The sequence below is a fragment of the Pelobates fuscus genome, chromosome 6 (assembly GCF_036172605.1).
Source record: "Pelobates fuscus isolate aPelFus1 chromosome 6, aPelFus1.pri, whole genome shotgun sequence".
NCBI lineage: Eukaryota > Metazoa > Chordata > Amphibia > Anura > Pelobatidae > Pelobates > Pelobates fuscus.
Genome location: NC_086322.1, coordinates 86738101 through 86753645, shown reverse-complemented (window position 1 = coordinate 86753645; position 15545 = coordinate 86738101). Strand labels below are relative to the sequence as shown.

The following is a 15545-nucleotide window of genomic DNA, read 5'->3' as shown; positions in this document are numbered from 1 at the left end:
GAAGGTTGACTATGCCTGACCTGGTGTGATCTTCAGCAGTTCAAGCCTACAACGTTAAGCTCTCTGGACAAATCTGGTAAGAAAAAAAAAACTACCACTAAGGTTAGCAATATTTCCAATATTACTAAGTCACCTAGATCAAAGGTACAGCTCTTTAAATCAATACAACAGTGGGGATGTTCTGATTTGCAAAACGTGAACAGTGAAATATAAGCTTACTATGTTGAGAAAAGGATTTTTTTTTTATTACTTTTTTTTTTACAATGTTGAATTTAAACATCAAATCATTAACTGGAGAGCCTTGGGTTTATACATTACATGTTCTGACTTTAAAAAAAAAAGGAAATCATGGTGGAGGAAAATCTACATATAAAAATAGATATTACAGAAAAAAATATTCCCAATAATAAAAAAAATTAGAACCACTGGAACCAAACATTGCAGTTTTGTTTTTGTTTTTAAAAACAGCAATATTTACATTACAGAGGTAAATCCACCTCTACTGGCTTTCACACCTACAGCTACTAGAGGCGTTTCTGCAGCATTGACTGAGTAAAATTCAGTCACGTGACGCAAAAGGTCATAGGACAGCACTGAATGTGTTGCTTTCCAATAAGGAAGCTTGGATGCGTACTCAGGGCTCACCACAAATGAGCATCAGTTACCTAGAGCTCATCTACGAAGAGCATTGGTTTGGACCAATGGTGCATCATCGATGATGTTGCGGGAGGAGGAGATGTGAGCAGCACAGAGGGAGTCTTGGCGCTAGAAAATGGTGTGCAACACATTTATTTTATGGCCAAAGGGTAGGGGGACTTAACTACATAGGGGCAGAGACACTATAGCGTTAGGTATACAGGTTTGTATTCGCAACTTTGTAGTGTTCCTTTAAGGGTAAACATTCCTCAAAATAAAAAAGATGAAAGTTATATTTGTTACCCCCTCTGATTGAAAACCGTGTATAATGACAGGCAGAAAGCTGGACTTTTCCAGATCACAGCTGGAGAACTAACCATCAAGTCTTATTATCAGATTCCCCTTTGAGTGATGGGTGTTCAGTCCATAACATCTTTGTGGTTGATTGTTCACTAATACTAACCTGTTAATTGGGGGTGCTGTGGACTGCAACTCTTATCCAGTAAGGCAAAATATGACAGACTGATAGGAGTTAAAGTTAAAATGTATCACTGCATCAATGTATCCCAATTGGAACAACAAATTGTAACATTATCCATTGAAATAGGTTGTAGTAGTGGGGTTTTGTAATCATTGAAGCGGATCTCTCACTTTTGGAGGCCTTTGCACGTTAGGATCTGGTGACCATGGGATGCAGCCAAAGGAGGGTTACTTACCTGAAGTAGCTCCTTGTAGCTGGCATCATCTTCAACATGTGGACCTTTTTCAGTTCCTGGTGCATCATTTTCCAGATGCCTGGTCAGTGTTGTACAATCGCGCATGTGCAAGGGTACAACACTGAGGTCTATGGAGGATGCCATAAGACCACTGGGGTTTCCATAAATAATTTCTTGCATTAAAAGATTATTATTTTAGCAATCTATTGAACTCTTTTAGGATCTGTGTTTGATGATATTTCTGTATGTGATTTTATGTTTAATTAACAATTAGTGGTTACCCCTATACAGTATAGCCCTCTCTTTTTTTTTTTTTTTTAATAGAAAATGTACTCACCAATGGCCAAAGTCATCACTTGCAGGTTATTTCGAACTAGTTTAACCACTTGACTCTTCTGCAGAGGTGTTGCCCTACAGCAAATGACAGCCCTGCACTTGCTGGTGAGTTGTATAAATTTACTCTGTAGGGTCTCATGTAATGCAAGCTCCAGGGTTTTTCCATCAATTACCAAGCCAAAGTGTATTTCTGTTATTTTTTGAGTATCGCGGAGCAGTTTGCAACCTTTCTTGGAATCAGGTTGGGAAATACAGCTTTCAATTTCTTCAATAATGGTGTCCATCAAAGCCTCACATGTCTCCTTAAAGAACATAAGGTAAAACATAGGAGGTGAGTGATTAGAAATTCTGGCATAGACAAGGTATAATGGGGCATTTACTATGTGCACCTCCCCCCTCCTCCAAAAGAAATAAATAATACAAAAATGTTAAAAACTAGACCAGTCGTTTTGAGATTACATCCATCTGGTAAAATGCTGAGATGGATTATAGACAGGTGTAATTATTTACCAAATAGGAAGTAGCAGGATTCACGCAAATCCAAAGATTCTAATATGTTGTAAATGTAATTATTTTGTCAAAAGAATTAAACCAATACATTTATTAGAGTTTAACTAGAACAATTTTAAAAGTGGTTCTGTACCTTCAAACCGGTCAAAAAGTGTAAAAAATGGGTTCCTGCTATCTCAATACAGGCATCTTAGATGGAGCTTTATATCTGTAGAGATCAATGGCGAACACAAGCATTTGGCTGGCAATGTGTGTGGATGAGCATTGTAAGTTAATATTCAGAAAAATACTTTGATTAGTGATTTAGTCTGAATAATTTTACAAAGGGCAGACCATGGCATAACATGAAGAAGTGTGTAACTTGCATATATTTTAAGTTATGACAGGAAATGTGATCTAGTTAGCCTTCACCAAGGCCAAATTATGTAGGAGATCCCTTACATTTATGGTAAGATAGGCATTGGAAAAAAATGCTTCTACTTGATAGCAAACTGGCTTAAAGGAACACTCTAAACCCCATAACTACTACAGTGTACTGTAGTGGTTATGGTGCCAGGTATGCCCAGCCTCTATCCCCCATTGTAAGCAGTCAAATAGTTTTAGAAAGGATTGACTTCATACCTGGAATTAATCCCTACCTTCACTGCAACTAACAGAAGCAGTAGTTCCTTAGTTGCTTAGGAGCATCCGTGTTCATTTTGGAGTTTAATTTCAATTTAGTTTTAGTCAGTCTTTTGACTAAAAAGCCATTTTAGTTTTAGTCATCTGAATTGTTTTAGTCTAGTTGTAGTCGACTAAATCTCCTGTAGATTTTAGTTTAATTAATCTACTGGAGATTTTAGTCAACACAACTAAAATCTAATCGGTTCAGTTGAAAACATCTGTCTCTTTAGCTCCTTCCCCCCCTGTGTCTCTGTGTCCTCCCAGCACCTCTAGGTGTCTCTCTACCAAGCCCTGGTCTGTCTAATTTGCCCCTTTTACAACCCCTCTGTGCAGTGTTTAATTTTGGCGGCAAATTTCAATTTCGTTTTAGTCATAGTCTTTTGACTAAAATACCAGTTTAGTTTTAGTCATATTTTAGTCACCTGAACTGTTTTAGTTTTAGTCGACTAAATCTCAAAAATTGACAAAATTAACACTGGTTCCTAGGCGGAGCCCTGTCAGTCACTGAGCTAAACCCTGACTCTCAGTCACTGAGCTAAACCCTGTGCTGCTGGCTCTTTATTGGCTGCAGTGATGGCAGGGATCAACAACTGGCAGACCCCAGGTAAGGACTGAAACCGTTCTAAAATGGTTTGATTATTGCAAAGTGGGGTGTCAGGCACTTCTGGCACCATAACCACTACAGTGCTGAGAATTGATGTTAAAAGTTATTTTATTTTTTTTTTTTAATTATGTCTTTATTGAAAAAGTTTTTCATTATTATTTAACATAGACAACAAGTATGCTGAAACTAATACAGATCAACAAGTGTACACAAGTATCAAACAAATACATAAGTGATAGATGGGACATGATCAAACACAGTGATCGCATGTTCAATTATAGACCCGCATGACAGCATACTAACATAAATTAACCACGACAAAACCAAAAACAACAACAACAAAAAAAAAAAAAAAAAAAAAAAAAAAAAAAAAAGAGAAAAAAAAAAAAAAAAAATTTCCTTAGAGCATCTTTTCAAACAACTCCCTTTCCATGGACTGAGGTTATTGGCTTCTGTTTTAATTTTATCCCTTCTTTCTCTGTCTATGCAGATATCTAATTTAACCATAGGAGAACTATCCAAATAATATATTATATTTGTCTAACCATTCACAATACCATCTCTTTTTCTTAGAAGTAAAAGTCGCATTATTGATCAACTCATATTCCATTGATAATTGGAATCTAATTTGGTCTATCAATAGTCGTTTGTCAAACGACTTAGATACTTTCCAGTGTCTTGCGATAATGATTTTAACCGCAATCAAAGAATGAATGGCAAAACAAAAATCTCTTTGTGAATCTAAAGACATATTCAGATGTAAAATAGCCGAAGCAGCATTCTCCGGAATTCTATTTGTAGTCATTAATGAAAAAATATTAAACGCCCAAGACCAAATAGACTTAACAGCTGGACATGTCCACCAGATATGTATGTACGTACCTAAATGGCTACCACATCTCCAACAAGTTGGATCAGAAGAGTGAAACATTTTAGCTAGTCTAGCAGGTGTATAATACCATCTATAGAGAACTTTGAAGTGGCATTCCGACAGGTTCAGACAATGGATATATTTATTCACCCGAGTTAAAGAGGAGTTCCAATCGTCTAAAGAAATTTGTAGTTCTAAATCTTGTTCCCACTTCTTAATCAAACTATATGGGGACTCTTTAAGAAGTTCCAGCATTGATAAGGCGACAGCCATGCTTTTTTTAATGGGTTGAGAGTTAAATATAACTTCCAACTTTTTCGCATAGATAGAAGACGATTTGAGCACATTTTTATGAATATAGTTTTTTATCCGTAGATAAGTAAAAATTTCCCTGCGTGGAATGTGGAAAATATCACTAATGCTCTGAAATGGCAAAATATTATCTCCTTGCATAATTTGTGAAAACTTTATTCTATCAGCGTTAGCCCAGTTCTTTAAAGAGAGATCTTCTATAAGAATTTGCAGTATGTCTAATGTGCATGATTTGGGTATCATATTTCCTAGGGCTAGTTTTTTCTTAATTAGTAACCACTCTTCTAGAATTTGGAATAGTATCGTTGAGTTCTTAAACAAATTCATTAGAGAGTTCTTTGTAACTATCCACATCGAATGTTGCAGTCTGTCTGTTTGGACCATTTCAGATTCAATATTATACCATGGTTCTAAGACCTGCTCAGGGTCCTGAAGGAGGTAGATATGTCTAATGATATTAGCATGATAACTGTAGGTAATACTAGGAAAGTTTAAACCCCCGTTAGACAGTTTTCTAGTTAATATCTTTTGAGCAATTCTAGGTTTTTTATTATTCCAGATAAAATTATTGAAACTGGATTGAATCATAGCCAGCCAGGGCCCAGGGACTTTGAGTGGAATCATAGAAAATAAATATAGCCATTTAGGCAATATATACGCATTAATAATATTTATTTTGCCTTGCCAGGAAGTTTCTAAATTTTTCCATCTTTTTAGTTTGAGATTCATATTTCTCATAAGGAACATTATATTCCTCTCCATTATAGCTGTCACTTTGGTAGTTATATATAGTCCTAGATAATTTAATTCCAAGTCTGTCCATACAAATTTATAGGCGTGGGCTAAAGTGTTTACCAGGTCATTGTTCATATTCACATACATTACTGTGGATTTGGTTATATTTAGCTTAAAGTTCGAAATTGTAGAATATTTATTAATTTCGATCATTAAAAATTTTAGAGAAGACTCTGGAGATGTAAGAGTGAGTAACGCATCGTCCGCGTATAATGATATTTTAGCGTCCATCGAATTCGTATGGACACCTTGGATCAAAGGATTATTCCTAATATTGATTGCCAAGGGCTCAATAGACAAGATATACAGCAGGGGGGAAAGAGGACATCCTTGTCGTGTACCGTTTTTAAGTGCAAACCACCCTGCTGTGATATTTGGTCCTACCGTTCTCGCAGTGGGGGAGGAATACAGAGCCATGATGGCGTCGTGTATCCATCCAGTGAACCCAAATGCAATAAGAAGTTCGCTAAGATAACCCCACCCGACCCTGTCAAATGCTTTTTCGGCATCTAATGACAGGGCCAGGAAGGGAATCCGATATCTGTTGGCCCAGTCTAAAGTGTCAATTATTCTTCTAGTATTGTTTGATGCCTGCCTACCCGGGACAAACCCTATCTGATCTGGATGGATCAATGTCGCAATAATAGTCTTTATTCTGTCAGCAATTATGGCCGCATAGATCTTCATATCCACATTAATCAACGCTATAGGTCTATAATTACTAGGGTTGTTACTAATTTTATCAGGTTTCAATATCGGAATAATATTAGCCTGTAGTAATTCAGTTGGAAAAAATTTGTTTAGAGCTATTTGATTAAACATGTCTGTTAAAGGATTAATTAATAAGGACTGCATCTGTTTATAATATAAATTCGTAAAACCGTCAGGGCCTGGTGTTTTATTAATAGGGAGTCTATTTATTTGGAATTTAACTTCATCGGCCGAAATAATCTTGTTTAAAATTAATAGATCATGCGCTGAAACTTTTGGGATCTGCGTGTCCGCTAAATAGTTTTGAATATCCATTAGATTAGGGGACATTTTGAGGTTATATAGATCTTCATAAAATTGATTGAATCTCTCCCCTATTGCAGCGGGTGTTGAATAGACCTTTTGGCCATCTATCAGTTGTTCTACTCGATTTTTCGCGTGGTAATTTTGTAGTCTTTTTGACAAATTTTTATTAGCTCTATTACCTGTACCATAGTTTTTTAATCTTAGTTTGTAAATATTTAATTTAATTTTTTCTTCCACTTTTAAATTAATTAGTTTTTGTACATCATTTATTTTAGTTTTCATTTCTGCAGATGGATTTTGTTTATTTAGCTTAGATAAGTTATAGAACTCGATATACAGATCAGATAGGGTCTTACCCTTCATAGACCTCGTTATATGGGCTAATTTAATTAGATAGCCTCGCATAACTGATTTGTGTGTACACCAGTTATTTGCCGGCGATGTATCAGAGGAGCTATTTTCTAACCAAAAGAATTTTAATAATTGGATTAATTCTTCCTTATTTTTCGTGTCATTGATAAGAGCATCATTCAGTCTCCAAGTAGTACGCACCCTAGAAGATCTCTTGCCAAAATCTATTAGAATGAGACTATGATCAGACCATAGACTCTCTTTAATTTCGATTGAATTACATAGGGGTATCGAATTTGCATCTAATAAACATAGATCAATACGTGAGTATGAACCATGCGCACACGATTGGTGGGAGTAGTCTTTTTCCAGTGGATGTAATAGTCTCCAAATATCATGTAAATTATATTGTTTACAGATATTATTAAATTTTTTAGACTGTTTGACCATTCTTTTATCAATTGAAGTAGTCGGGGTATATGTCTTATCCATTTTAGGGTTCGCCACACAATTAAAATCGCCAGCTATAATTAGATATCCCTTAGATACTTTATCAACTCTATCCATTATAGATAGAAACTTTGTCATAGGGTCAACATTCGGTAGATAAACATTTACTAAAGTATAGGGCAATTTATCCATTACACAAATGATAATTATATATCTAGCATCTGGGTCCAATTCGATATATTCAATTTGCAAATCTATATTACTGTTGAAAACAACTGCAACTCCTCTTTTTTTCTTGTCTCTTAAGGAAGCATGAACTATATTATTAAATTTGTCTCCACCCCATCTTTGCTTAAGACCCTGCAACCAATGTGTTTCCTGTAGGAATGCCACTTGGATGTTATGTTCCCCAAGAGTATCATATAATCTGCTCCTTTTTTTATTGGTATTTAAACCTTGGACATTTAACGATAGAAATTTTAACATTTCTGTTTGTCAATAAGATATTCGAATATACTTATATTTAAACCCCCAGTATCCATATACAGGAATTTTACTGTCTTTTGTTGTCCTGGATTTAACAAAAAATTCATATGCTCTATAAAAGGAAAAAACAGACACATAAAAAAAAAAAAACAACACGACAAAGCACCAGACTACATCAAACACGAACAAGTTAAAATTGGATCGGAACAGATCCATCATCTTCATCCAGCCAATGGCTAGAGAAAACGAGGAAAAAAAGAAAAAAGGAAAGAAAAAAAAAGAATTAACCGTAGATCTCTGATAGTGATAGAGATCAACGGAAACAGTGTAGTATCACTACACCAAGAGGAGCAAGCCGGCCACTGGGCCCAGAGAGCTGTCCTAACAAAGTCAACTATAAGTAATATACAGATGAGGAGAAAAAAAAAAAAAAAAAAAAAAAAAAAAAAAAAAAAAAAAACACACTTGTCAAACAAAGCTTATATCATAATTTGTACATTGTGTGTCCCCGAAATCTACATCGTGACCAGTTTCTTAAATTATTCTATTGTTAAAGCTATTATTCTACTATTGGGGCTATTATATAGCGTATATACTATTCGTGATTAGCCAAAAATGTTTATTAACCTCGTGAAGATATTCACACATATCCTATTTCATAAAAAGTATATCGCTATACTATATTGTGTTATGTCGTTTTATCAATGTGTCCCTCTATTATATTGTATTGTGTCCTTTTATCCCTGTGAAACCGAATATACCCGTGGGAATCCTTCTGCAGTAGTATTAACTACATAATAAGTAACTACTTATATAATTGTGACATTACACACGTAACTGTTGTAGAGAAAAAAAAAAAAAAAAAAAAAAAGAGCCATCTTAATATTAATTTGGCCTTTTATACACCTAATTTACAATTACCTTCCCCCTTCTTTCTTCAATATCTCATTCCTCCACCCTGTCTTTTATATTTTGTTTGTGCACCTTTACTATTTCCATTTTCTTTTTACCTTTTAACCTTGCTCCTGTCTTAAAAGTCAGACATTCCTTTAAAGTAGTGTCTTTTTAAATTAAATTCAACTGTGATGCACCAACCATTTACTAACACACGTGAATTTACCAAATTATCAATAGATCCCTCAGTATTCAAAACCTATAATAAGGCTTGTTATCCTCAGTGACCATTTCATTAGGCTCTTCTAGGGGGGAAATGTAAACTAAAAATTTCTTTTCCTTTTTTCCTTCCAATTCTCCCTTTTCTTTCCTTTCTTTTTCTACCCATTAACCCTGAGGGGGGAGGTTATTGATAATTCTTAACTATCATTGCACCCATAAGCCCTTGACAATTCACGTTGCCCGAAGGGCAGCGTGAGAGAAGACAAAAAAAAAAAAAAAAAAAATGCATATATATTCCGGTTACCAACCCCAACCTTAGCCCTTAGATCATCTATTTACAAAGTCAAATTGTTCCTTTTCAGCCAGTCTATTAATTTGGTATTGGACTCAAATAGCTCTCTTTTCCCTTCGTATGACAGACTTATTTTAAGAGGATAGAGCCACCTGTATTTTATTTCATGTCGTCTGAGAATTTGAGTAGCGACGCTAAACAATTTCCTTTTTGTTCTCGTATCAAACGATAGGTCCTGAAACACTTTTACATTTTGGAAACACCCCGAGGTTAACTGATTCTCTCTTGCAGCTTTCCAAATTTTTTCTTTGAAATCATAAGTAATAAAGCGTACAATGATGTCTCGCGGAGCCTCGTTCTGAATGGATTGAGGTTTAAATAATCGATGGCACCTTTCTATATAGTGATTGTGTGAGTTGTACTCCACACCCAGAGCTGAAAAATATTCCATCAAGGTTTGTCTTAAGTCTTCCGTTCTTCCCTTTTCTGCGATATTCCTAAAGCGCAAGTTTTTACGTCTGGAGCGGTCTTCAAGATCATTCATTTTAAGTTCCAGATCTGCGATCTTATGGTGCGCCTTTTGGCATTCTTCTGCTAAATTTGTTACAGTGAATTCCAAATCTTTAATTTGATCTTCAAATTTATCTATTTTTGTCGCTAGTACATTTATTTCTTGTTTTATTTCTGATTTTATTTCTGCGGCAGTTGCGGCGAGTTCCATTTTTATCTGTTGCAGATTGTCCTTTAGGGTAGAGCATAGGAAAGTAATTGTTAAAGGCTCCTTATTGGGCTCTAAATCAAGGATTTCCAAGCTGGCATCAGTATCATTCATCTTCTGTTTAAGACTTTTATGTTGAGGCGAGAAATATGTTGACAGAGATTTGTCCTGGGATGTATCTTTTTTCTCTTTCCTCATAGAGGGTTTTGAGTCTTGTGCCTTTTTAGCGGCCATAGTATGGAATTACCTAAATTACGGTCCCACCAGTAATAGAAAGGCTGGCTTTAATAAAAAAGTATATAAGCTGACTTTACAAAATATATCCCCCAGGTGGGATAAGTAACCGGACTAAATATCTGATAAATGAATATTAATTCACAAAAGGAAAAACCAAAAAAAAAGTTCCTTTCTTTTTCTCCTTGCCCTTTCCCTCCAATTATTACAACTGCAGCGTTGTATATCAGTATTTTATGTCAGCAGGTACCACTCAAAAGTAGAATAAACTGCAGCCTCATATTATAGCAGCTCAGCGGCTGATTTGTATTTCTGCGGCTACAGATTAAATTAAATTGAAACAGCAGATTGAGACAGCTCGGCGGCTGGTATATATTACCACAGTAAAGCGTCGCTGAAGATCCGGCTGCCCCGTATCAATTTTCAGCGTGGCTGATCATTAAGAGCTGGGACACGGAAGTCCTGGAATCCAGCATGGTTAAAAAGCTGGCTGTCCCTCTGCCGATTGAAGGCTACGAGCGGTCGAACTGCCTCCGATATATTACCAAATTTTCTGCAGTTCTAAATGAGCCCTTTCAGTTGATGGCATACGTTATGGGAGAAAAAGAGACCTGGTTCTTCTCGAGGTCGACTCCCGCCGGGCGCACCATTACATGGCGGGCCGCCCCTCCTCTTCCGTCATCACGCCGTCAGCGCGTCAGCACGCCTCAGCACGTCTGCACGTCATAACGCCAGATTCTTGTTACATGGAAGTTAATGTTTGTTTAAAGTCAGAATCTGTTAAAAGTTATTTTAACAGGAAAAACTTGTAAGATGTGCAAGGGTCATGTACTGGATAATGAGGGGTGACACTAAAGGTTACATGACATTGTTTGCAGGGAACTAGATAATATAATCCAGTCATAAAAAGCTTAGTCTAGATATCATAAGACACACCAATGTAAGGTTATATGGACATCAGGCTGCAGGAGCCACCCCTAGAGCATTATTACACAGTTTTTGAGTGGTTTGACGAGATGCAGGGGGTCCAGAGGCACCCACTTGACATGACTAAAGTGGAAGTTCCACTTTTCATTAGAAATATGAAATTTTATCCAGATGTGATTCATCTGATGTGCTCAGTCAACAAGCAATGGAACATTAGGATCAAGGGGCTAGACTGCAAGTACTTTTGGTCAAACTGCTTGACTAAGGTTGGACCAAGAATTTTACCATTAGCAAAGCATGTAGTGGCTATGGTGCCTAGACCAGATATGAATTATCTACAGAGGAATTCAAAGGGTTGCTCCAACCTCAATGATCACTATTGCTTTTAGAAGTGGTCATGGAGCAAGCAAGCGTTTAACTTTACATTGAGGCACCAGGGCCGTACTGGCCCACCCGGATACCGGGAAATTTCCTGGTGGGCGGCAGCACTTAGGGCTGGGGAGAAAGCCTGAATACCTAATTATGGAGGGAGGGGCTTGGGGCCGGTGCAAGCGCATTGAGGATGCGGCAACCGGGAGTGAGCTTTCTGGCACCCAAGCTCCGCCCCCAATCTCAAGCAGCTGACTTCAGGGCAGGAAATAAGTTCTCACCTCCCAGGGCTTCCACAGCAACAGCCTGCAATGCCAGGTAGGCTTCAAATATACTACAGCTAGTGAGTGAGAGTGATCGCGTGTGCGCGACTGCTGTTGTGAGCATGTATGCATGTCAGTGAGCGTGTCTGCAATGAGCATGTATGCGTGTCTGTGAGCGTGTCTGCAGTGAGCATGTATGCGTGTCAGTGAGTATCTTTGTGTATACCAGTGAGTTTGTCTGTAGTAAGCTTGTGTGTGTTAGAGTTTGTCTGTACTACATTTGTGTGTACCTGTAAGTTTGCCTATGTTTGTCAATGATCTTGTGTGTGTCACTGAGATTACCTGTCTGTGAGCCTGCGAACATGTGTGCTTGTGTCAGTAAGAGATTGCCTGTGCCTGCATGTGAGAATGCTTACTGTATAATTAAATTTTTTACCCTGAAAGGACTAATATTTATAATTAAAAAAAGGAACATACCAATATATATATATATATATATATATATATATATATATATATATATATATATATATATATTTAAAAAAATACAAAAAAAGTGTCCTGATGAAAGCTCCCCAGTGGAGCTGAAACGTGGAATTTTTCTTCCACAATAAATGGAGAAGTTATCTTCTGGAAAACCTTGAGTGCTGGTATTTTCACTGTGTGTGTGTGTGTGTATGTAATATATATATATATATATATATATATATATATATATAAATATATATTTATTATTGGTATGTTCCTTTTTTTAATTATATATATATATATATATATATATATATATATATATATATCTTTTAGTGATAGTGCCAAATATCAAATTTATAACATTTACAATACGGCTATGTTTTTCTACCACAGATTGAGTATTTCTAATTCATAAACCTAAATTATATACATACATATATATATATATATATATATATATATATATATTTTTTTTTTTTTTTATGAAATCTGTATGCCAGTACTAGAAAGTCATTGTGCCACAGTAGTTTGTGTTGTGTGTGTGTATACACACAACTATATACATATACGGTACATTATATTATATATATTTTATGTGTAGAGAAATCATGCACTCTCCGGTCTTTCAAGTAATGAAAACGTATTTAATCCATCAAAAGGTATACAGTTAAATGACCAACGTTTCGACCCATTCGAGTCTTCCTCCATACATACATACACACACACACACTAATGTGGCACAATGACTTATAGGGCTGGCATACATTTTTTTTCCAGGGCTTCTTTGCATTCCTAGTCCGGCCCTGTGAAGCACTGCCCATGTCAAGAAATCTGTGATTTTGTGTTTGGGTGAATTTTCACTGCTACAGACTGACTAATGTTAGAACCATGTAAAAAACATGTCAAACTTTGTTCTAATTACTTCTACGCATCTTTTGCATAGGGCTGTTAAATATGTTATCACTATATGAAGGGAAAAAAAAATAATGTATACAATGCATTTTGGAAATATAAATATGCTTTCACGTTATGACAGGGCGGTGTTTAGGGGTTTGGAATAATGTTTGATGCAAAGAGTGTGCAATAACCATCAACAGCTAGAAATGTCAGTAAGATACTCACTTTGCTATCGATGTTTAAGGTAAACAACTGATCACTGTGTTCAAGCAATTTGCAGGCATAACCTATGTTAATAGCAGTCTCTTGTTTATCTCCTGTGAGCATCCAGATTTTGATTCCAGCTTTTCGTAATGACTCTATAGTGTTGGGAACACCTTCCTGTAGACGATCTTCTATTCCAGTAGCACCTAGAAATTATAACCATAAATTCATGAAAATAATATTTAAAAAAAACAATCAGCTTGTGTTTTAAAAATGTCATGTAATGAGGTGCTTGCTGTGCATCTACCAAGCATTGCAGCATTATAGTAGGGGATTGCATAGGGAATGGGCTTGTGGGACATGTTGCAGCCAATGAACCGGTCATTGGAAATCACAAAGAAGTGCACATAGTATAGTCAACTATACTCATGACTGCAATTAACTTTTAGAAGCTTGTTGGAAACTCTCGCCTCCTGTTGGATATGGGACTCCATTTTTTGGTCATTTTTAATTTGACAATAACAAGCTCTATAACACTGCTCACTAAACTTACCCAAATTTTCAACAACAACAAAAATCTGCGATTCCTTGTGCAAATACGGTCACCATGTGTGTTAATATATTATTCTGATTTGAACATCTTGCAAAATATTTTTTCTTGTTTATTCTCATCTTTTCTTATTCCCCCTTTTTTTTCCTTCCCCTCTATTATTTCTCCCCCTCTGAATATCCTTTCCTCCCTTTCTCTTCTGACAATGCACCGAATTTAAAAATGTGTTTAGGACTTTGTTTATTGATGTATGTGGTTTTCTTCCGCGTTTATTTGTATGTGCTTGTACTTTGTGTAAATAAATGAAAAGACAAAAGTAGAGAAAAAACTGGTCAGGATCTGCCACAGAATGTCCGCCTGTGCAGAGGTAAAATAGTCTGCAACTAAGGGCTTTAATGTGTATATCACTTTGTTCCCATTAATAGAGCTCATCCAATGCTCAATGGAATAGTTACCAAGCAGAGTAAGTTTTGTTTCCATTCTTGTAGCAGACTCATACAGCAGCTCTTCTCTGTTATCAATACTTGTCTCTGCTAAGAAGTGTGAATGTAACCACTCAGCATATTCAGAATCAGTCATTACCTGCAGGCAGAGGATAAACAGACAAACAAGATAGTCACCTATGACAGATACTACATGCCTTTGTAGCAGTTGTTAAAAGCAGTCTTGGTTCATGATTCATGAACAATTTTGTTAAATAAAGCAGTGATGTGCGCCCATAACTACAAGGGTCACTAAAAACAATAACAAAAAAACGATTAAACTAAATAGGCTCATGTAACCCACACAGGGAATGCACAGACTATAAAGAAGTGGATGTAAATTAAGTTAATTTAGATTAGAATAGCTTTTGATAAGGAAACATTAGGATTAGTCCCATCAGTCATTTATACAGCAATAATTTAATTTATTGCATCCTTTGGCACAGGTAAGATTTGACGATAACCAGACTAGAAAATGCTCAAATACTTGATACCACCACAGATCTGAGAAAACAAAAACAATAAATGCAGACAACGTCCCCATAAAGTATACACTCTCTTACCTTCTTAGCAATACACAGTGTGCGAAGCCCACACTTGGCATATTGATCTAAATGCTTCTGAGTAAGTTTTTGGATATTTTCCTCCAGCACTTCTGTTTTTTTGTCTAAAATTGCAATTACAGCAACAGGCATTAAGTTAACTTTATTAGTACAGCAATTAATGGGCAAAAATAAAAGACATGTTAAGAAGTCATAAAATTAACAAATCATTGATTACTATAAGTATAGTTGGGAGAAGTCAATCACCACCTTTTGAAGAGGTAACTCTCGATGACAGGACTTGAAATTTCAAGTCTTACTCTACTAGACAGATCTTAAAAGTAACTCACTACTGCAAACCACACTGGCCATGGGTGAATGAATGTCTACTTGCCAGTGGCAAGTGAAAATGTTGAGCCTTGCTCCATGGTACCCCCCCCCCCCCCCCCCCAATACAATTAAAGGCACGCTTCAGACCACAAAATCACTTTAGCTTGATGAAGTGCTTTAGGTGTGAAGAGTGTGCCCTCTTTATTTCAATAGAAATTGGCACTTTTAGCAATTAACCTTGTTACATCCCCAGCTGTCAATCACAAACCCCGTCCTATTACGTTGTGGTTTGTTTAGCTTAGTTGAGCTAAACTCAAAAGGCAGGCAATTGCTCAGAGTACCTGCATTACAAAGACTTCTAATGGAGCAGCATCGGGAAGTCTGTGATTGGACAGCCACAGAA

The 15545-nt window shown here is 36.4% G+C and overlaps 1 protein-coding gene across 1 annotated transcript in view; it reads right to left on the bottom strand.

Moving 5' to 3' along the window:
- The window catches only part of ATP10D (ATPase phospholipid transporting 10D (putative)), a 112545-nt gene that overhangs the window by 17579 nt on the left and 79421 nt on the right, over positions 1 to 15545 (bottom strand). The window contains exons 13-16 of the mRNA XM_063457920.1: positions 14834 to 14937; positions 14244 to 14370; positions 13260 to 13444; positions 1690 to 1990 (exon numbers count right to left, since the gene is read on the bottom strand). Of these exons, the coding sequence (XP_063313990.1) occupies positions 1690 to 1990; positions 13260 to 13444; positions 14244 to 14370; positions 14834 to 14937 (717 nt within the window). The remainder of the gene's footprint in view (positions 1 to 1689; positions 1991 to 13259; positions 13445 to 14243; positions 14371 to 14833; positions 14938 to 15545) is intronic.